The sequence below is a fragment of the Balaenoptera acutorostrata genome, chromosome 2, assembly GCF_949987535.1.
Source record: "Balaenoptera acutorostrata chromosome 2, mBalAcu1.1, whole genome shotgun sequence".
In the NCBI taxonomy this organism is placed as follows: Eukaryota; Metazoa; Chordata; class Mammalia; order Artiodactyla; family Balaenopteridae; genus Balaenoptera; species Balaenoptera acutorostrata.
This window is the reverse complement of record NC_080065.1, coordinates 175,619,276-175,642,672: the sequence shown is the minus strand read 5'-3', so window position 1 is coordinate 175,642,672 and position 23,397 is coordinate 175,619,276. Positions and strand designations below refer to the sequence as shown.

The window sequence follows — 23,397 nt, the reverse complement described above, 5'->3', positions numbered from 1 at the left end:
AGCCCTCAGGTTGTAAGGAGGGGCGGAGTCTTACCTGAGCAGAGTCAGTCTGCAGCCAGAGTACAGTGGGCCGATACTGGTGTTCTTGAACAGAAGACCAAGCTGGGGAGAAGGGGGAGGGACATGAGCAAGAGGGGCTGAGGGACTGGGTGGGGTGAGGACAAGGCAGGCCAGCGAAGGCATTGAAGGCCTCTTACCAGGCGATTCAGAGGCTTCTCAGTGAAGTTGAACTTTGCGGAGCCTCTGTGCCCCATGTCTGGGGTATAGAACAGGTTGGTGATGGTGAAATTAAGGGTGAATGGCACCAGGGCTGGGCCCATGCTTGCAACTGGAGGGAGAAAGAGAGAGAGGAGACCCATCAGTCTTAGGCCTGAGCTGTTTAAGGGCGAAGGGACTAGTGCCATCTCTCTGCCCATAGTGTCTAGTAGGTGAAGACTGAGATATCCCATTGGGATACCCCCCTCCCCACCTCCTCAGCCAGCCAGGGGAGGAGAAGGGACCTTTGTCCTAGAAGTGCAACATCAACTTGAAAGGAAACCTCAACCCTCTTATCCTGGAGTGTCCAAAGGCTGACATGTCATGGACATTTTTGTAGGAACAGGAGGGACCAAGACCTTTGTGCTCAGGCCTTAAGCCACAAATACTTGAGCAGTCAAGAAAATCAAAATAACAGTAATTTTTAAAGATGTGCATCTTATATATTTTATTAACCCTAACTTATGGTTACCGGGGGGGATAGGGGGGAGGGATAAATTGGGAGATTGGGATTGACATATACACACTACTATATATAAAATAGCTAACTATTAAGAACCTACTGTATAGCACAGGGAACTCCACTCAATACTCTGTAATGGCCTATATGGGAAAAGAATCTAAAAAAGAGTAGCTATATGTATACGTATAACTGATTCACTTTGCTGTACACCTGAAACTGACACAACACTGTAGATCAACTATACCCCAAGAAAATTTTTTTTAAAATGTGCATCTCATGTATTTTATTAACAAGCTTACATTTATTAAAAATATTCTTAAATTTTTTATACAATTTTATTTATTTTTATTTATTTTATTTTTTTGGCTGCGCTGCACGGCATGTGGGATCTTATTCCCTGACCAGGGATCGAACCCGTGCCCCCTGCATTGGGAGCTCGGAGTCTTAACCACTGGACCATCAGGGAAGTCCCTTTTATACAATTTTAAAGGTTACTTTCCATTTACAGTTATTACAAAATATTGGCTATTTTCCCCATGTTGTACAATACATCCTTGAGCCTATCTTACACCCAGTAGCTTATGCCTCCCACTTCCCAACCCCTGAGTTGCCCCTCCCCTCATCCCCACTGGTAACCACTACTTTGTTCTTTACATCTGTGAGTCTGCTTCTTTTTTGTTATATTCACTAGTTTGTTGTATTTTTTTAGATTCCACATATAAGTGAGATCATACAGTATTTGTCTTTCTCTGTCTGACTTATTTCACTTAACATCATACCCTCCAAGTCCATCTGTGTAGCTGCAAATGGCAAAATTTTGTCCTTTTTTATGACTGAGTAGTATTCCATTGTACACACACACACACACACACACACACACACACACACATCTTTTTTTATCCATTCATCTGTTGATGGACGCTTAGGTTGCTTCCATATCTTGGCAATTGTAAATAATGCTGCTATGAACGCTGGGGTGCAGGTATATTTTCAAATTAGTTTTTGTTTTTTTCAAGAGTGGAATTGCTGGGTCATATAGTAGTTCTATTTCTAGTTTTTTGAGAAACCTCCATACTGTTTTCTGCAATGACTATACCAATTTACATTCCTACCAACAGTGTACAAGGGTTCCCTTTTATCCACATCCTTGCACACAGAATAGCAGTAATTTCCAGGAAAAAATGTTCATATCAATAGGAATAGAATAGAGATTAGCTATGGGGAAAAGCTATTTTCTAGGAGACGGTCTGAGCAAGAACATGCTGTGATGAGATTTGGAAGACAAGGAGGAACCAAGCACAGCTGAGTTCCAAAAACAGTAAGTACATGAGGATGGAAGGATGTCTGGGCCCTGCAGGAACAGAAGTGAGGCTGGATTAGGGAGCAAGGTAGACAGTGGGGCAGGCTGGGGCTGCGTGGGCATCAGGGTCCAGACCATGCAAGAATCCATCAGCCACTAGATGGGATTTGAAATTTCATGAGACCCAGAGATTAGATTCCTACCTGTAGAGCTGGGGGTGGAGGTCAGAGATGTTGGAGGTCCTGGAGAGAATGTAGAGGTCACCGGAGCTGAAAGAATAAAATTGTTGGATCCTATCATGAAGCAACGAGAGGCTAGAGTTATTAATGGAAACTTGCATCTCTACCTTGGCTTAACCTGAGACTTTTGCTGGTCTGAGGCTATTGTGGGGCTAAGGATCTGGGGGATGGGGCATACTTTCCTCCCAGGGAGCAGGCTGAGGGAGGAAGGGTCCCAGGGTCATGGGAATATCTGAGCCCTCATTACTCACTGCTGGTGGTGGGGATCCAATACTGATGGTTATAACCTGCAGAGAGAGGCAGAAAGAGTAAGATGATAAGAGAAGGTTAAGAAAGGAGTGAAGGGGGACTTCCCTGGCAGTCCAGTGGTTAAGACTTCACCTTCCAATGCAGGGGGTGCGGGTTCAATCCCTGTTCGGGGAGCTAAGATCCCACATGCCTCGCGGCCAAAAAAACCAAAACATAAAACAGAAGCAATACTGTAACAAATTCAGTAAAGACTTAAAAAAAAAAAAAGAAAGAAAGGAGTGAAGTGTAGAACTGGAAACACAAGCTCACAGACCTTCCTGAGTGCTTTCTTTGAGATTCATCAATAAATAATGATGGTTATTCTTTATGAGTTAACTGCCTCATACTCTGATGCTCCTGATAATTTCATCCTCATAACCATTAACCTCAAAGAAAATAATGATCAAATCACCCTCAATATTGTGGAGATTTACTAGGTGCCTGGAATAATATCAACCTCATCAAATGAATAATAAGGACAGCAATTTTATGTGTGTTTCCAGCCTTATTTGTGTTCTCTTCATCCGTGACATATAATTTTGTCCTTGCTCGTTGAGTTTCTCCTAATACCGAGCTCTCCAAAGACAAAGTTTGACCTCTGACAGCATAGTTCTTGGACTTCTGTAATGTTGGACTGAGAATAGTGAGGGAGATGGAGAGAGAGAGAGAGACTTGGGGGTCAGCCAGAGAGTATAAAGTTGGAGAATAAGAGAAAATGGAGGAAAGCGGATTTGAATAAGTATGGTTCTGGATAATGGATTGGATCCTCTTTGATGCTCTGTAAGAAATGCAAGTAAAACTTAGACTTATTTTATATTTAATAGTCTCATTGGGTTTATTGAAATGAAACTCTTCTCTGAGACTTGACCAAGTGGAGCCTGTGGTTTACTTGGGTTATTCAGGTTTCATCTCATTTGACTCCCACTTAGGTGACTTTTTTTTTTTAAATAAGGAATTGGCTTATGTAATTATGGAGGCTGAAAAGTCCCAAGATCTGCCCTCTGTAAGCTGGCGACCCATTAGAATCAATGGTGTAGTTCCAGTCCAAGTTCGTAGGTGACTTTTTAAAAAATTCCATTCTAGCAACAAGAGAGGCCGCGATAGTGAGAGGCCCGCGCACCACGATGAAGAGTGGCCCCCGCTCGCCGCAACTAGAGAAAGCCCTCGCACAGAAACGAAGACCCAACACAGCCAAAAATAAAAAATAAAAAAATAAAAAATACTTAAAAAAAAATTCCATTCTGAAAATGGACAAAAGTCTGGAGAGGTCATGACTAGCCCAGGGCCACATAGTAAGCAAAAGGCAGGACCAGGGCTTAATTAAAGCAAGACCTATAGTTCACCAAAACCCATAGTGGTTAACTACTGCTTTCAGGTAATTCCCAAGGACTGCTGAAATACAAAATAGATTTTAATCCAGGTAGAAAGAAATTTTCCAAGGTGATATAGTGACATAATTACTTAGTTTAAATTGTTGTATTAGGGGCCCCTTAATATTCTTTTCCATCCTGAGATTTGAGGCTTGTTATAGCCAGGTTAGTCTGAGCTGTAGCCTCGTAATTAGGTGGGCTTAGATTTTCGAGTCAATTTAGGTTTGAGTCTCGATTCTACCACGTGTATTAGCTGTCTGATCTTGGGAAAATGGATTTCTGTCCCTGAACTTTGTTTGATCCTCTGTAAAATATACATAATACCCCATAGAGTGCTGGGCAGGATTACTAAGACATAATACATATAATGCTTTAGAACATAGGAATCCTTCAATAAATATTAGCCTTTAGTACAGGTGGTATTGCGGGTGCTGTTGCTAAGAGCATTGTGGCAAAGGAATTTGTTGCCAAAAGCATTACTAACAGCTTTGTTGTGTGTTTCTTAGGTGGGGGTAGTTCCAGCTGGCCCTTGGAGAGTGAGTAAAGGGGCCACAAGCTGCCATAAGGAAGAGAAAGAAGTGCAGTCACTGCATTGGGAACCCATTGCCTCTTGGGGAAGAGTTAACCCCAATGGCCACCATGGGCTTGCTTTACCCTTTTTCTTCTTTGATGTCTGCACATTCCATTTGGGCTTCTGTGAAAGGTCATTGAAATGAAGTAAACTTTGGAGGAAACCTTTATTTCCAGACCTGGAAAGTTCCTTTTTAGGTGTTCTGAGGGGAGAGAACTGAGCCTCCATGGAAATTCTAGGTCGGTCCAGAACTATGAAGGTGGGTACAGAGAAATTACACTGCAAGGAGACCCCAGCTACAGCAGAACTGCTCACCATTGACGTAGAGACTGTTCCTGTCCAGGGTGTAGGGACCCAACCGAGTGATACCATGGGTCTGTTGGCTTAGTTCCCAATACAGCCGTTCTCTGTCCAGCCTGAAGCCTGTGGGATCTGGGCGGTAGGTGCAGACCGCATCCATTCTGGTGCTTGTTCCATCCTTGTCAGCCCTGGGGAAGGAGGGACATGGGAGTAGGAACATAAAAGACACCTGAGGGTTAGATACTCTTGACAACACCTTCCTTCAATTGCACTTCTTGGTTTTTATTTTTTTAAATTAAAAAAAATTTTTTTATTGGAGTATAGTTGATTTACAATGTTGTGTTAGTTTCAGGTGTACAGCAAAACGAATCAGTTATACGTATGCATGTATCCACTCTTTTTTAGATTCTTTTCCCATGTAGGCCATTATGGAGTATTGAGCAGAGTTCCCTGTGCTATACAGTAGGTCCCTATTAGTTGTCTATTTTATACATAATAGTGTGTATATGCCAATCCTAATCTCCCAATTTATCTCTCCCCCTCTCTTACTCCCTGGTTTGAGAGGTGTTTGTTTTCTACATTTGTAACTCTATTTCTGTTTTGTAGATAAGTTCATTTGTACCCTTTTTTTTTTAGATCGGCACTCTTCCCTAGGTTTTATCTGCTTTCTTGAACACGTCTTTTTCTGTCTCATGTGGGGATCCAGATCCCCCCACCTCCTTAAGTGCAGTACTCTCTAGGGCTACTCCTTAGCTCAGTTTCTTCTTTTTCTCCCTGTTCTTTTTACTAATTGCTTCAAGCTCATTGTTTCACTACCAGCCCCTAGTACCTTCCCTGTCCACTCATGAAGGTAAATACAGATAGTGTCCACTCCAGCAACAGTTGAGTCCTGCTTGGGCTCTGGGGTTGGGGATGTAAAGCTCCCAGGGAGCAAACTCCTGAGAATCCTGGGGATGGGTAGCACGTGGAAGGGAAAAGCAAGAGGATCAGAGACCTTGGAGAATGTGAGTGAATCACCCCCATGGCTGGCTGTGACGTTGTGTGACAACTATTGTGGAGCCTGAAAGGGGGGACTTTATTTCAAGTTGGAAAGTCCAAAGGCTGAGGTCAACTCTTTGGGAACACATGTTGGGTAGGCAACCAAGTTTGGAGAGAAAGAGAGAAAATGAGTTAAGAAGTAATAAAGGGAAAGATGGTTCAAAAATATCTTTGTCCTGAATTTAAGCTGACCCTACAGTGATTCACCCAGCTTTGCAGGTAGGAAGAAAGATCCCATCCCTCTCCTGTCTGGGAATTCTACTTGCTATTATCCATGCTATTCAAAGCATTCCCATGATATGTCTATACAGCATAGTGCAGTGGTTCTCAAAGTGTGGCCCAAAGACCCCTGGAGTTCCCAAAACTCACAGGGCATCCACCAAGTGAAAAATATTTCTTAGTAATACTAAGACATTATTTTCACTCTCGCTCTTTCAGGAGTATACAGTGAGATTTTTTCCGGAGGCCACAGGTGAAATATTGTAAAATATGGAATGCAGAAGCAGATATCCTTCTGTGTCTTCTACTAAGCCAGACATTTAAAAAATTTGGAAAAATATAAACAATAACCCTCTTCTCATTACACTTTTGGGGGGGGTGGTAGGAGAAATATGGCTATTATTCATAAAAATATGTTATTTATGCTAACCTGTAATGGTATTATCATTTTTAGTGAATTAATGAATAAATCTTTATAAAATTTATCCATTTTTTGGTAAGCACATAAAGTTCTTTAATATGGTTTTAGATTCTAGATTGCAACCAACTTATAATAATTACCATTTACTGAGTTTGATGCAGTTTGGCATAGTATCAAATAAGTATATATACAATTTTCAGAAAAGACAAAATTTTTGCTTACAACTTACTGGGTTTTCTCTCTCTCTCTCTTTTGGTTGAAGTAAATGAAAATTTCTCCATTTTAATTTCTAATACAGTAAATATGGACAATATAACCCTTAAGTCCAAAGGCTCTTTGGAGTTCAGGGTACTTTTTTTTTTTTTTTTTTTTTTGGCTGCGTTGGGTCTTTGTTGCTGTGCGCGGGCTTTCTCTAGTTGCAGTGAGCAGGGGCTACTCTTTGTTGCGATGTGCAGGCTTCTCATTGCAGTGGCTTCTCTTGTTGCAGAGCACAGGCTCTAGGCGTGCGGGCTTCAGTAGTTGTGGCACGTGGGCTCAGTAGTTGTGGCCTGCTGGCTCTAGAGCACAGGCTCAGTAGTTGTGGCGCACGGGCTTAGTTGCTCCATGGCATGTGGGATCTTCCTGGACCAGGACTCGAACCTGTGTCCCCTGCATTGGCAGGCGGATTCTTAACCACTGTGCCACCGGGGAAGTCCCTGGGTACTTTTTAAGAATGTAAAATGCTATTGAGCCCAGCAAGCTTGAGCACTGCTGGTATTGTGGTTAAAAGGAGCGACTCAAGAACCAGAACACCTGGACTCAAACCCTGACTCCTCTCAAGCAAGTGACTTGACTACTCTGAGCCTTAGTGTTCCGTCTGCAAGGTAGGATAATAATCATGTTCTTGTGAGGATGAAATGAATGAAAACATGCAAACCACTTGGATTATTGTGTCGTATGTAGTATGGGCAATATTATTATTATTATTATTATTATTATTATTATTATTAATTCTCCCATCTTATGGAGAGATGGGGGCAGAGAACCCACCTCTTCAGCAGGATGACTTGAATTGGCTGCATGAAGGACCTCATGGAAAGGCCATAGCATCATGAAATGTAAGAAATGGGTACTGAGCACACTGACCTCAAAGGACAGAGAGGAGAAGAGAGGCCATTTCTGCAGAGTTCAGGTCCATTTGAGAGTTTTAAAATTGCAATATATCCTACTGGTAATCTATATTTGTTTTGTGTCCCCCTTTGGTTCAGTACCTCTTTTCAGGGAATAAACTGCAGAGCTGTAGTATCTAGAGTTTGTCCCCAGCAGGATAGAGATGAGCTGGGGGCAGGGAGAGTGCCAGGGATTCTGGCAACACAGTTGGCAAAGATGTTATACCAGCTGGCACTAGGAGATCCCATTAATAGAATGCTCACAATGGGTCAGGCATTGTATTGAACAATTAACAACCCCAAGAGTAAGGTACTGTTATTATCACCATTTTATAGATAATGTGATTGAAGAACAGAGAGGTTTTGTGACTTGCCCAAGATCACACAGCTAGCAGGTGGGAGAGGAGGGCTTTAAACCCAGGCACTTTTGATCCTCTATGATACACAAGTAGCTGTGGTTGACCAGGGTGTGGTGGACCAAGAAAGGAGAGAATTGGCGTTTCTGGAGGTGATCTGGAGGAAGTCTCACCTGAGCAAGGTCAGTCTACAGCTGGTATACAGGGAACCAACGCTGCTCTTTTTGAACAGAGGACTGAGCTGGAAAGAATGAGAGGGGGATTAGCAGCAGGGACCAAGATAGCAGGGTGTGGTAGGGTTGGGGCAAGATGGGCATTGGTGGGGGTCTCTTACCAGGTGCTGCAGGTCTCTCTCAGTGGCACTGAATAACTCAGAGTCTGAGTTTCCCATGTCCTCCGCGTAGTGCAGGTTGGTGATGGTGAAGTTGACAGTAAAAGGCATCAATAAAGGAATTGCAGCTGCAGTGGTGGGGACAGTAAAATGAGGCCAGTCCTGAGTCAAGCCTGGGCTGGGGGCAGGAGGTAAGGCTCTGAGGACCTACCTTAACTCCATTGCCCAGTTGTGGGTCTGGCCTAGGCTGTCCTACCTGAGACACCTCATGTAGCAATCCCTGTCCAGGGCCCTCTCACATAAGGTGACCAACCATCCCAGTTTGCTGGGACTATGTGGATTCCTGGGATGCAGAGTTGGTCACCCTACTCCCACTTCCCCTTGGCTCTTACCATTTCACCACACACCAGCACTTGCATCTCTTTGTCTTAGGGGACTTAGGCCCAGGGAGCATCCGTCTAGCAATGACTGATGGGAGTTGGTGGATAAATACCCCAGCTCCCTCACCACCAAGATGGGATAACTCCAAAGTGCATGTTCTGTACATTCTCTCAGGGTCCCTCTCCAGCCTCCAGAACTGTGAGATGATAGATTTCTGTTGTTTAAGCCACCCAGTATGTTGTACTTTGTTAAGGCAGCCCTAACAAACTAATACACCAAATGACCTAACAATTTCTATTCTAGGTGTATACCCAAAAGGAATGGAAACAGGGACTCAGACAGGTGTACACCCATGTTCATAGCAGCATTATTCACCATAGCCAAAAGGTGGAGACAGCCTGAGTGTCCATCAAGAGATGAGTGGACAGGGCTTCCCTGGTGGCGCAGTGGTTGAGAATCTGCCTGCTAATGCAGGGAACACGGGTTCGAGCCCTGGTCTGGGAAGATCCCACATGCCACGGAGCAGCTGGGCCCGTGAGCCACAACTGCTGAGCTTGCGCGTCTGGAGCCTGTGCCCCGCAGTGGGAGGGGCCGCGATAGTGAAAGGCCAGCGCACTGCGATGAAGAGCGGTCCCCGCACCGCGATGAAGAGTGGCCCCCGCTTGCCGCAACTAGAGAAGGCCCTCGCACGAACTGAAGACCCAACACAGCCAAAAATAAATAAATAAAGTAGCTATAAAAAAAAATTAAAAAAAAAAAAAAAAGAAAAAGAGATGAGTGGACAGATAAAATGAGCTACATCCATACAATGGAATATTATTCCTCCTAAACAGGAGTGAAGTTCTGATATTCACTACAACATGGATGAAACTTGAAGACATTATGCTAAGCAAAATAACCCAGACACAAAAGGAAAAATACTTTGGATGATTCTACTTATATGAAGTATCTATAATAGTCAAATTCATAGAGACAGTAAGTAGATTAGAGGTCACCAGGGGCTAGAGGGAGTGGGGAAGGGGGAATTCTTGCTTAATGGGTTCACAGACCCTGTTCAGGGTGATTGAAAACAGTAGAGATAGTTGCACAATAGTGTCAGTGTAATTAATGCTGCTGAATTGTACATTTTAAATGGTTACAATGGCAAATATTATTTTATATATATATATATAAATAAATTATATTTGACCACAATAAAGAAGTTATTCTTACTTGTTCCTGAAGTCACACTCACAGAGGCCAAGGTAGAGGTTCCAGGTGTGGTCACAGGGGCAAAAGGACTTCCAGACAGTGTATTGAAGGTGATTGTGGTCTCAGCCACAGTGGGACCTGAACCTGTGGCAGCTAAATGAGTGGTCTCAACAGTGGTGGTTTTCAGGATAGCGGTTGTCCTTAATCCTTCCCCATGACTGGTTTTAGATGGTGTTGGGGTCTCTGATGCTATCAAGGTCACGGTGTCCCCTGTCACAGTCTTGGGAAATTCTGGGTGTCCAACTGAGGTTGTGGGTGGTGAGGTTTCTGTGCTCCAGGAAGGTACAGTATAAAGCCCAACAGTTGTTGCAGAGGTCCTGGAAGGCCCAAGAACGCCAGGGGAAACAGTCAGAGCTGGGGTACTTGTACTGGCCTCTGTTGCAGGCCTGGTGGCCCATAAGCCTGTGGTCTCTGGTAAACCACGGGAAAGAGCTGAAGTTGAGATAGTTGCGCTGATGTCTGTCCCAGGATGGGTGGAGAGTGAGGCTGTTTCTGCAGGAACACCAAATGAAGCCGTTGGAGTTAGATTAACTCTGGCTGTCTTGGTCACAGTTGTGGTGAAGAGAGAGGATGTTTCTGGTGGACTGAGAGAAACAGTCTGATTTGGAAGAGCTGTACTAGTCTCCAACCCAGGTGGGATGGATGGTGCGGCTGTGATCTCTGGTAAATGAGGGAAAATAGTTGAAGCAGGAAAACCTGTGCTTGTCTCTGCACTGGAATGGGTGACCAATAAGACTGTGGTTGCTGGTTCACCAGGAGAAAGAGTCGGAGGTACAATAGCCATAGTGTTGTCTGTCTCAGAGCTAGTGACCTGTGAAGTCATGATGTCTGGCACACCAGCTGAGACAGCAGGAGTTGGAACAACTGAACTGACTTCTGCCCCAAGACTGGTGACCACTGAGAATGTGGTGTCTGATTCACTATAGGAAACATTGGGGGTTGTCCTGGGAATAGTCAGGCTGGTGTCTTCAGGATGGGTGACCAGTGAGACTGTTGTATCTGGCCTCCCAGGGGAAACAGTCTTAGCTGGAATAGCTGAACTTGTTTCTGTCCCAGAGTGGGTGACCCCTGAGGCTGTTGGCTCTGGTTTGTTCACAGAATCAGTCAGAGTCAGAAAAGTTGTACTGATTTCTGCTTCAGAAATAGTGACCAGTGAGTTCATCATATCTGGTACACCAGGGGAGATAGTTGTAGTTGGAATGGCTGAACTGGCTTCTGCCCGAGGGGTGGTAGCCATTGAGGGTGTGACGTCTGATTTACTCTGAGAAAAATTTGGAGTTGTTCTAGAAACAGGTGTACTGGTCTCCATGGAATGGGTGACCCATGAGGCTGTTGTCTTTGGTTTGTGTGGGGAATCAGTTGGAATTGGAAAAGTTGTACTGGTCTCTGCCCCAAAATTTGTGACCAGTGAGGTCACCAGCTGTGATGCAGTAGAGGAGAGAGTTGGAGTTGGAATTGCTGAACTGGTCTGCACCCCAGGATGAGTGACCAATGAGGCTTTGGTCACTGGCTCAACAGGAGAAACTGTCAGAGTTGGAACTGCCATACTAGCATCTGTCTCAGAGCTAGTGACCCGTGAGATCACTATATCTCGTACAACAGTGGAGAGAGTTGGAGTTGGATCAGCTGAACTGACTTCTGCCCCAAGACTGGTGGCCACTGAGAATGTGGTGACTGATTCACTATGGAAAACATTGGGGGTTGTCCTGGGAACAGTCGGGCTGGTCTCTACAGGATGGGTGACCAGTGAAACTGTTGTATTTGGCTTCCCAGGGTAAGCAGTCATAGTTGGAATAGCTGAAATTGTTTCTGTATGGGTGACCCATGAGGCTGTTGTCTCTGGTTTGTGCATGGAATCAGTCAGAGTTGGAAAAGTTGTACTGGTCTCTGTCCCAGAACTGGTAACCAGTGAGGTCACCATCCCTGGCATACCAGGTGAGACAGTTGTAGCTGGGACAGCTGAACTGGCTTTTGCCCCAGGACTTGTGGCCATTGAGAATGTGGTGTCTGATTCACGATGGGAAACATTGGGGGTTGTCCTGGGAATAGTTTGGCTAGTCTCTTCAGGATGGGTGACCAGTGAGACTGTTGTATCAGGCTTCCCATGGGAAACAGCCATAGTTTGAATAGCTGAACTTGTTTCTGTTCCAGAGTGGGTGACGTGAGAGGCTGTTGTCTCTGGTTTATGTGGGGAATCAGTTGGAATTGGAAAAATTGTACTGGTCTCTGCCCCAGAACTTGTGACCAGTGAGGTTACCAGCCCTGGCACAGTAGAGGAGACAGTTGGAGTTGGAGCAGCTGGACTGGTCTGCACCCCAGGTTGAGTGACCAGTGAGGCTGTGGTCACTGGCTCAACAGGAGGAAGTTTCAGACTTGGAATAGCCATACTAGCATCTATCTCAAAACTAGTGGCCTGTGAGGTCACCATATCTGGTACACCAGAGAAGATAGGTGTAGTTGGAACAGCTGAACTGGCTTCTGTCCCAAGGCTGGTGGCCATTGAGGGTGTACTATGGGAAACATCGGGGGTTGTTCTGGGAAGACTTGGGCTGGATTCTGCAGGTTGGGTGACCAAGGAGACTGTTGACTCTGATTCATGCAGGGACTCAGTCAGAGTTGAAAAGATTGTATTGGTGTCTGTCCCAGAACTAATGACCAGTGAGGTCACCATCACTGGTATGCTAGGTGAGACAGTCATCATAGGAGTGGCTGAAATGGCTTCTGCCCCAGGAATGGTGGCTGCTGAAGATGTGGTGTCTAATTCACTAGGGGAAAAATTCAGAGTTGTTTTGGAAACAGGTGTGCTGGTCTCTGTGGAATGGAGCCATGAGGCTGTTGCATCTGGCTGACCAGGGGAAACAGTCAGAGTTTGATCAACTGAGCTGGTCTCTGTCCCAGAACTAGTAACCAGTGAGGTCACCATCCCCAGTACATCAGGGGAGACAGTCAGAGTTGGAACAGCTGAACTGACTTCTTCCCCAGAACTTGTAGCTGTTGGGGGTGTGCTGTCTGATTCACTATGAGAAACATTCAGGATTGCCCTGGAAACAGTTGGGCCAGTCTCTGCAGGATGGGTGACCCATGAGGTTGTGGTCTGTGGCTCACCAAAGGAAACAGTCAGAGTTGGAACAGCTGCACTGGTCTCTGCCCCAGAACTAGGGACCAGTGAGGGTGTAGTCTCTGGTCCTCTATTGAAAATAGATGGGGTTGTCATGGGAACTACTGTGCTGGTCTTGTCTCCAGGTCTGATGACAAATGAGGCTGTCATCTTTGGAATATCTGGGGTTGTGATTATCATTCCTGTTGTGCTTATGCTGGCTGTTTTATCTGATGTCCTAAGGAGAGACAGCATACCTGAAGTGGGAGTAGAGACTCTGGTAGTCAAAGTCACTGTGGAAGTGGTCTTCAGAACCATGGCAGTGGTCTCTGCCCTTTCTGTCCCTCCTGTTGATAGTCCTGTGAATTGTAGGAGGGACACATGATTACTACTTACTGGGTTGGCAATTGCTTATTTTTTCTCCACATCAGGAAAGGGAGAGAAATGTCTGCCTGGGGTGTGCCAGTGATGCTTCTGGAATGGGAAAAGGAATTGTGATTGGCATTCCCTCACCTTACCTGACTCATCTTGGGCTGCAACTCCTCCATGAATTCTTTTTTTGTCTGTTTGTTTAAAAGTATTTATTTAGAACAGGAACAGAATTTTAAAACATCAGTTTATAGGACTTCCCTGGTGGTCCTGTGGTTAAGACTCCACACTTCCAATGCAAGGGGCACCGGTTCGATCCCTGGTTGGGGAGCTAAGATCCCACATGCCATGCGGTGGCCAAGAAAATATATTAAAAAATCAGTTTATGAGTTTATTATAAATATTAAGAGCATGAAAATAAAAAGAACAGTGAAAAAACTGAAAATGGAAACCGACATAAGGTTTATCATTTTTTTCTCAGGTAGAAATCAGAATAATAACAACAGAAACAAAACTTAAAAACATAATGGAGTAAAACTTTCCTTAAAAAAGATCCATGCATGGGACTACCCTGGTGCTCCAGTGATAAAGAATCCACCTTCCAATGCAGGGGATGTGGGTTCGATCCCTGGTCAGGGAACTAAGATCCCACATGCCGTGGGGCAACTAAGCCCGCGTGCTGCAACTACTGAGCTCACGGGCCTCAACAAGAGAGCCTGCGTGCCACAAACTACAGAGCCCATGTGCTCTGGACCCCACGCACCACAACTACAGAGCCCACACTCCCTGGAGCCTGCGCACCACAACTAGAGAGAAAATCTCCTGCCACAACTGGAGAGAAGCCCATGTGCTGCAAAGAAAGACCCTGCATGCCTCAGGGAAGATCCTGCATGCCACAACTAAGACCCAACGCAGGCAAAAATAAATAAAATAAATAAATAAATCTTTAAAAAAATAAGATCCATGCACATAAAATGAAAGAGCTCTCTGAAATCTGAATAAATCTAATTGCTCTTTTTATTAACTATAGACATAGGTGGCAGCTATATTGCCCAAGTTCAAAAGAGTATAAATACCTCAGGACCATATTGGAATAATCTCTAATCTAAAATGAGTGAAAGTTGGAGAAGGAAGAGGGAAAAAGTATGATCCAGAAAATTAGACCACTGCTTATTTTTTAACCAGAGCTGTGATGATAATTATTTGTTTAGCTTTAAAAAAAAATATCTATCTATTCTGAACACACCCTCACAGAGATCCTGAGTCTGTCAATCAGACTATCATCTGGGCAAGTGTTCTGTCACCACAGGCAATTTCTTCATACGCATCCCTGGTTGGGAACTTACAGTTGAGAATATGATACTGAAATGGAGCAGGACCCTATTGTCTATGCCCCCCATGTCCTCAGCCTGCCTTTTGTCTGTGGAAACACTTTAGCCAAAGAATAAGTTTAATCAGAGAAGTGAGAAAATGCAGAAGCAAAGAAAAGCAGTCAAACAAGACTAGATGATAGTTTAGTCATTAAGCAAAGTCAAGGACCTTTAGATCCTTCTCAAGGGCTATAGATAATATTCTGAGCCGTATCCTGTGAGCTGTCTTGTAGAGACTGAAACCCCTACCAGGTGGAAGAAGTTAACTACATGATGACCAGACCGTAGCCATGACATAAGCTGCCACAATTCCAAGAATTTGCCTCAGAGAAATGGAAACAAACCGACCCTAGAACTGAAGATTAACTGTATTTAAAACAATCAAGATGACGCTGGTCAGACCACCGATGACCAATTTTGAGATGACTGTGAGAGCTGACTGTGCTGTTTCTGCATGTAGCCCCCTGCTCCATCTATAAAAGCTCTTGCCCACTGGTTGTGGGGGTGGGAGTTGGCCTTTGGACAGGAGTCCACCCTCTCCCCTCCCCGCAGTGGCTGACATCCAAAATAAAGCAAACTTTCCTTTCCATCAACCTTGCCTCTTTATTGGCTTTTGAGCGGTAAGCAGCTGGGCCCCACTTTCGGTTACAAATAATAATATCATAACTGGAGACCTCTCATTTGTTAACTATCCTATATTAATTATCATTTTAAACCTTTAAAATTATGATTACATAGTAATCACTTTTATTTTATGGATGAAAGAGCTGATGCTCAGGGAGGTTAAAATATTTAGATAGTACCTCCAAAGACTTGACTTTATTTAATGCACCCAATACCTGTTTTGATGTAGATATTTCTCCCCACACTTTACAGATAAGAGGTTAAGCAATATATCTAAGATCATCGAGTAAGTAGCTACTGGAACCAGTACGCAGAGATTTTTGATATTTAATTACATCTAGAGTGTCAAGACCAGGATTTAAACTGTAGTTCATGTAAGTCTAAGAACTTTACCTTTTTCGATAAACTATTCAGGAAGTGAGAAGGAGATCCTGGGAAGTTTGGCCAAGCACGGATAATCCACAAGACTGTGGTTAACGTTGCCATTCACTAAGGAATGAGGTTACAAATGGATTAAAAAAATTTTTTTTGGCTGTGTTGGGTCTTTGTTGCTGCACTCGGGCTTTCTCTAGTTGCGGCGAGCGGGGGCTATTCTTCATTGCGGTGTGTGGGCTTCTCATTGCGGTGGCATCTCGTTGCAGAGCATGGGCCCTAGGGTGCGCAGCCTTCAGTAGTTGCGGCGTGTGGGCTCAGTAGTTGTGGTGCGCGAGCTTAGTTGCCCCCGCGGCATGTGGGTTCTTCCTGAACCAGGGCTTGAACCCGTGTCCCCTGCATTAGCAGGCGGATTCTTAACCACTGCGCCACCAGGGAAGTCCCATACAAATGGATTTTTAAAAATGGATTTCAGGTTTTTTTTTTTTTGTATTTATAAAAAAAAGTCCTCAAAGTGCTACTCACTTTCTATAAATTTCTCTGATATATTTATTATCTCCTCAATGAATATCAGTCAGAGAAATAGATGTGGGAACTCCTCCATGAATTCTTGACCACCCCCTGTTCCCAGATGTTCTCTGTACTCTCCCTCTGAGCCTTTGTTCAAGCTGTTTTCTCTACCTGCCATGCCCATCTCTCATCGGTTTTCTTATGTTCTGCCCGTCTTCAAACCCTAGCTCAAATCTACCTTTACAAATCCATGTTGGAATCCATCTCTCCCTTCTCAATATTTCCTCATCATACTGTCTGAACCTGCACTGTACCACCCCTCCCAGTCTGCCTGGTAATATCTACTAATGTCTGACTGCTTGGCATATTGTAGGTGCTCAACAAATATTTGTTGAATGAATGAATGAACAAATACATGGATGAATATGTACATTGGCAGGTCTCCTCTGACTTGAGAGAGATCATGTATCTTTGTGCTTAAGAGCTTGGGCTCTTAAGCCACATTAGTGTTCTGGCTCCTCCACTAAACAGATGTGTGGCTCTTTAAGTTGTCAGATCTTGCTAGACCTCCATTTTCTTATCTATAAAGTAGGAATAAGTACAGTGGTTATCTCAGAGTCTTGATAAAAATGCACCAAGCACAATGCCTCCTGGTTTGTAATAAGATGTTACCACTACTACCACTACTATTTATCTACTATTACCACTGTTATTACTGCTCTTGCTACTACCTACTACTACTACTCTTACTACTATCACTGCCTCTACCTACCATTTCTGCTGTTATTATTACTGTTACTACTACCACTGCCACTACCTAACATTACTGCTGTTACTACTACTATTACCACCTATTACTACTGTTATTGCTACTGTTACTACTACCACTGCTACTACTACTATCTACTATTACCTACCATTGCTAGAGTTATTACTACTGTTACTACTACCACTGCTGCTACCTTCCATTACTGCTGTTACTACTACTATTACCACTGTTATTGCTACTATTACTACTACTACTACTGCCTACTATTATCTACTATTGCTAGAGTTATTACTACTGTTACTACTATCACTGCCTCTACCTACCATTTCTGCTGTTATTAATACTGTTAATGCTACCACTGCTGCTACCAACCATTACTGCTGTTACTACTACTATTACCACCTATCACTACTGTTATTGCTACTACTGCTGCTGCTGCCTGCTATTATCTACTATTGCTAGAGTTATTGCTACTGTTAGTAGCTACAACCACACATTATTACTACTCCTACTCTTTGGACTTCTAATATACAATAAATGTTTACTGAATTGAATTTGCCAGGAACCACGCTAGCTGGCCAAGGTGACTGGAATTCAGTCTCTGAGGAAGAGTAGAGTGACATTAGCTGAGACAGCAGCTACTGACCAGGCCTTCAGAAAAAGGTCCCCAGGAAGGAGGAAAAACTACAGGGAGGCTTCTCTATAAAGACCACAAAGCCTACTGGAAGTTGCTGCAGGGAGAGGGACAAAATGAGGAGGATTTGGACTCTGATGGTGGAACAATGTCCTTGTGTTGCTGGGTATACCCTAAAAAACATATCTCCAAGAGTAGACGTCCTAATGTGTTTAATATGTATTTGATGATGAAGATGATGATGTTGATGATGATGAGCAAATTACCTAACATGCCTTGTATTTTTGAGCCTCACAAGAACACTGAGTGTATATCCTATTATTCTTGTCATTTTACAGACCAGGGAAAAGACAGAAACTCAGAGATCATCATTTGCCAAGATCACACAGCTACTGACTGATAGTGTGGAAATTTCAACATAGTTCTCTCTGAATCCTAGACCTATGCTCTCAACCACTGCAGGTTATTAATTCCCTAACTGAGTTTCAGGATCTTGTGGGGGCCAGGATGGAAAGGAAGGATGTAAGGAGAAAATGACCATGGGGGTGGGGTCCTCAAGGATTCTCTAATTTAGTGGTCTCAGCCTGGGACAGTTTTGCTCCCAGGAGACACTTGGCAATGTCAGGAGACAGTTTTGGTTGTCACAGCTGTGTGTATATGGAGGGTGCTACTGGCATCCTGTGAGCAGAGGCCAGGGATGCTGTTGAACATCCTACAGCCCCCTACAACAAGTAGTTATCTGCCCAAAATATCGATAGTACTGAGGTTGAGAAATCCCACTCTATATTGAAAGAAGCCAATGAATATGGTTAGCTATCCCTCATAAACTTTGCTATCTAAATATTGGTTATCACCTGAAGCTCAGTGATCCATTTCCAAGTGATCTGATGTAGCCAACTGGCAATGCCTCACTCATATCCTGTAAGCACTCACTGCTGCAGTACGTAACCACGATGGGATCCTAATGCAGCCCCTGTAGCTCTGCACCTAAGGGCTTTCACTTAGCCTGTGTGTCCGGCAGGCTGGAAGTGCTGAGGGTTACCTCCAGGACCAAGCAGCCCATGGCCAACAATGGAAGGAAGTTGGATGATAAACACTCCAGCCACTTGGCTAGGTGAGGTGTTCTATGCTGTCTCCTAGAGGTCCCTAGTGGAACTGACACTCTTTTGCCCACAGCTGTGACCTGCTCAGGAAAGCACCTTGCATTGACTTCCTTTCCTTCTCTTCTCCAGCGCTTCCTGGGACCACCCCCAACCTAAAATAAACTACTTGCCCACGTCCTTAACTCATATCTGCTTCTGGGGGGAGCCAACCAAAGATACCTGGGTCACAGGATAAAACTAATAACCTGACTGGTGGTGACTCTGTCCAAAGCCTGGATCTGGCAAAAAGCTTCCAAAATGTACTGGTAAAATAGTCTGGTCTCTAAAAATGTTGGAAAATGGGACATCCCTGGTGGCGCAGTGGTTAAGAATCCGCCTGCCAATGCAGGAGACACAGGTTCGATCCCTGGTCCATGAAGATCCCACGTGCCGCGGAGCAAATAAGCCTGTGCACCACAACTACTGAGCCTGCACTCTAGAGCCCCCGAGCCACAACTACTGAGCCCACGTACCACAACTACTGAAACCTGCATGCCTAGAGCCCATGCTCTGCAACAGGAGAAGTCACTGCAATGAGAAGCCCGCGCACCGCAATGAAGAGAAGCCCCTGCTGGATGCAACTAGAAAAACCCCACGCGCAGCAAGGAAGACCCAATGCAGCCAAAAATAAATAAATAAATAAACAAACAGATAAATAAATAAATAAAAATTTTAAAAATGTTGGAAGAAACTTAATGGGTATGGGGAACTTTACCTTTTAGCCATGTGGTGAGGAGAACCCCTTGCTATATACACGTGCACCTCTTAAGCACTCATGCAGACCAATAATACTGTAACATGTTAGTAGGCGCCTTTCAGCGGAAAAAATTATACAGCCAAATAATTATGTAAAACCCTGTGTTGAATAAGGCTAAACAAGTTTCTTTACAGCAGGATATCTCAGAGCCTTTAATATGCTTATGCATGTTATTACCCTCTAGGAAGGAGCAAAATTTTTTTTTTTTTGCCACACCACGCAGCTTGTGGAATCTTAGTTCCCTGACCAGGGATTGAACCCCTGCCCCCTGCAATGGAAGCACAGAGTCCTAACCATTGGACTGCCAGGGAATTTCCAGGAGCAACGTGTTTGTCAGACTGTTTGGCCACAAACTTTTTGTCCTTTTGTTAAAGGGCATCCAAGCATTACAAGAGCTTAAAAGGTTTTCTGAATGTTGTTTTCTGCCCGTCTACAGTCTCATCTCCCACCATCTCATCTGTATATTTCATAGTTTAGCAAAGGTGATTTGTACCTCCCAAATATGTCCAGGTTTTACCCTTCCCTGTGCCTTTGCATGCAGCTCTCCCTTCTGTCCAGAATGTCTTCATCAATTCTCCTTGTCTTCCTGCTAAATTCCTCTTCATCCTTTCAAACCCAGCTCAAATGTTACCTCCTCCATGAAGCCTTCCTTCTACCATTCAGATACTTTAAAGTTGCATCATATAACTAATAAGGACCTACTGTATAGCACAGGGAACTCTACTCAATACTCTGTAATGGCCTATATGGGAAAAGAATCTTAAAAAGAGTGGATATATGTATATGTGTAACTGATTCACTTTTCTGTACACCTGAAACTAACACAACATTGTAAATCAACTATACTCCAATAAAAGTTTTTTTAAAACTTGCATCACAATTATTTTGTTCCTTTGCTGTCTCCTTTACTGGACTGAGAGCTCCATGGATGCAATGCTGATCTATTTTCATCTGTGCATCCTTAGTTTATATCATAGTTTCTAACAGACAGTAAATTATTAATAAGCACTTTCAGAATTAAGTTAAACTGGGTCGGATTTGTGAAGTTGACATATCCAACCTTGAACTAAACTCACTCAGCATGTTACGAGGGGATGAAAAGTAACATCTACCTGATAACCACTTGACAAAGATCCAGTTGAGACAGGGAAGCCCATGGCAACTCCACATAGTTCTTTCTCTAAAGAAACAAACATTTCATCCCTCTGGAACAGGAAATAAAGGCATAAGTCGGATTACTGGGAAGTAAGCAAAGTTGAACCTACCTCTAAGACTAGCAGACGTGGATGCCAGGGGGACATGGATGGTGGTGTCTCCATGTGCTGCTTCATTGGGTATCTTTGTGATACGCTCCACAATGCCATCAGTCCCTGCAGGAGAGGGTAGGGAAGAGACGTAGAGTAACTCATCTCATCCAGAAGCAGAACATGGTCTAAATAGATCCACTTAATTTGACTATACAACGCATTTCTTCTCAACCATCTGTATGGATTGGAACCAGGACTGTGTCCATCCATTCACCCAGAGATTCATCCATCTTTCTGTCCATCTATCCCTATATCTACCCATTTATTCTTCCAACCATCCTTCCTTTTATCCTTTCTTCCTACCATGCATCTTTCCTTTCATATTTCCTCTCTCCTTTCTTTGCAACTTTTCATCCCTACAGTATTTCCTTCAATCTTTATTTCCTTCAATCCTTTCTTCCATCCATCTTCCTTATTTTCATCCTTCCCTCTATACATTCATCCTTCCTTCTATACATCCATCTTTTCTTCTTTCATTTATCTATCACTCCATTCTTCCTTTCTTCCCTCCTCCCATCCAACCACAGTCCTACCTTCTTTCCATTCCACTCATCACTTGCTTACTGAACACCCATCACTCAACTATCGAGCCACATTTTAAGACATGGGTCAATAGCCATCAATGTGTCTAACCTGATTGTGAATTGTTAAAACTAGTTTGGGAAATAATCAAATCACCCTTCTGTACATATTGTCTAGTGAACAGGTGCTGGAGTAGTTGGAGGGCCTTGTTGGATTTGTGTCCAGAACAAAATCTGGCGTCAAATTCAACTTATCCAAGGAATGGAATCCTCCCAAGAAGTTCCCTACCTCATCTACTGTTCTTTTGGAGGTGGTGTTTCTCCTCCTAGGTCCTAAGTACCTCCCACATCCATAGGTACTTTGTTCCCTCGATTTTCATTCACTCACCTTTTTCTTTCCCTTTTCCCTTGCTGACTCTCTTCTCAGTATAGAAACATGCTCAGTTTAAAGGAGGAATCTCTCCTTTTATCCATGTATTATTTTATCTGTTGTTTCAGTCCTCTAAAACTCACTGATGCTCCCTTCATTAGAATCCCTGAGGACCCACATGTTGTCAGAGAACTTCTCACCTCATTTCAATTTGGCTATTCTGTAGCATTTGACAGAACTGACCATCCCTCCTTCCTAAAACTCTCTCTTCCTCTGGCTTCTGTGAGGCCAGAATCTCTTGCTTTTTCTCCTATCTCTCGGACCACTCCTGCCTAGCCTAATGGCTAAGAACATGGGTTCCTAGTGCCATATAGTCTGAGTTCTTATCACTTCCCAGCTTTAATGATCTTGAACAAATTACTCAACCTCTCTCTGTATCAGTTGAGTCATTTGTATAATGGGCTTATAATAGTCCCTTCTCAAACTGTGTTCCAATGAGGAACTTAATAGAACAGCATTTGACACGGAATAAGTGTTCTATAAACATTTGTTGTTATCATTATTGTCATCATCAACATTAGCTGTAATGTTACAACATCCATCATGGTACTATAATTATTCAACTACTTGCTTATTTAGCTTTGTTTCCCCAGTGCTTATTTCAATGCCTGGACATGAAAATAGATCAACATATATGTTTTCTAAAGGAATTTCTGGTGCAGTAATAAACTCCTAAGTAACTCCTTTTTACCTGTTGGGAAAGAAGCCATTTTCTATGAGCCCCAAATAATGAGAGTGTAGGAGCAGTGGGTCCTTACTTGTCAACTGGGTTGAGTGTGGAAGAACTTGAGAAGAACTTGTCACTGTTCCCAAACCAACACTCTCTGTCATTCTGGTATCCATAATGGGTGGTAAAGATGTCCTGACTGGCTGTGTCCAAGTCTGCAAAGTACTGGCTGTAACCAAGGGTAATGCAGCAGTGCTTCGGCTCTCTGCCTCAAGGTTGGTGTCTACTGTTCTTGGGGTAGCTAGTGAGGAAGTAATCCAATGGGGGAGTGGGCTGTTTGAAGAATCAGTGGTATGGAAGGTCAAAGAGGGGAATGGTATTGAAGATGAAGAAGGTAGACTCTCTGCAGTGGTGGGCATAGTAGCATCCCCAGGGCCTGATTCTGTCCTAGAAAATGGATTGACTGAGATGGCATCTGGATCTCCAGATGTAGCAAAGGAAGCCATGGCCTCTGACAAAGAAGGCGTTACTGTGTTATTAGCAAAAATGGTCTCAGTTGAAGACAGCATATCTGTGCTTAGGTGACGTGTATTTTCTGATACAGGCAAAGAAAGATTGGATCCTGGGACAGTTATGCCAGCAGACCCTGTAATGGAGGGAGAAGTGTAAAAGCGTGTGACTGTTTCCACTGGAATGTCAGTATACTGTGAAGACAGAGGCTGATCTGGGGATAATACTTTCACAGAGGACGTAATATCAGTCTTGGGACCCTTCAAACCATGAGTGGACAGAGGCGATGAAGGTGTGTTTGTGAGTGTCCTTGAGCTGGAATCCAAGGCTATTCTTTTCTCCTTCAGTCCAGGAGTCAGATGGGAAAGTGTCTTGGTCTCAAAGGAC

The 23,397-nt window shown here is 43.8% G+C and overlaps 1 protein-coding gene across 1 annotated transcript in view; it reads right to left on the bottom strand.

Annotated features, from left to right (window-relative positions):
* Positions 1-23,397, bottom strand: part of MUC16 (mucin 16, cell surface associated) — a 70,885-nt gene that overhangs the window by 22,916 nt on the left and 24,572 nt on the right. Inside the window, exons 2-9 of the mRNA XM_057540456.1 lie at positions 22,592-22,729; positions 8,303-8,477; positions 8,142-8,209; positions 4,802-4,974; positions 2,509-2,544; positions 2,222-2,287; positions 198-328; positions 35-102 (exon numbers count right to left, since the gene is read on the bottom strand). Of these exons, the coding sequence (XP_057396439.1) occupies positions 35-102; positions 198-328; positions 2,222-2,287; positions 2,509-2,544; positions 4,802-4,974; positions 8,142-8,209; positions 8,303-8,477; positions 22,592-22,729 (855 nt within the window). The remainder of the gene's footprint in view (positions 1-34; positions 103-197; positions 329-2,221; positions 2,288-2,508; positions 2,545-4,801; positions 4,975-8,141; positions 8,210-8,302; positions 8,478-22,591; positions 22,730-23,397) is intronic.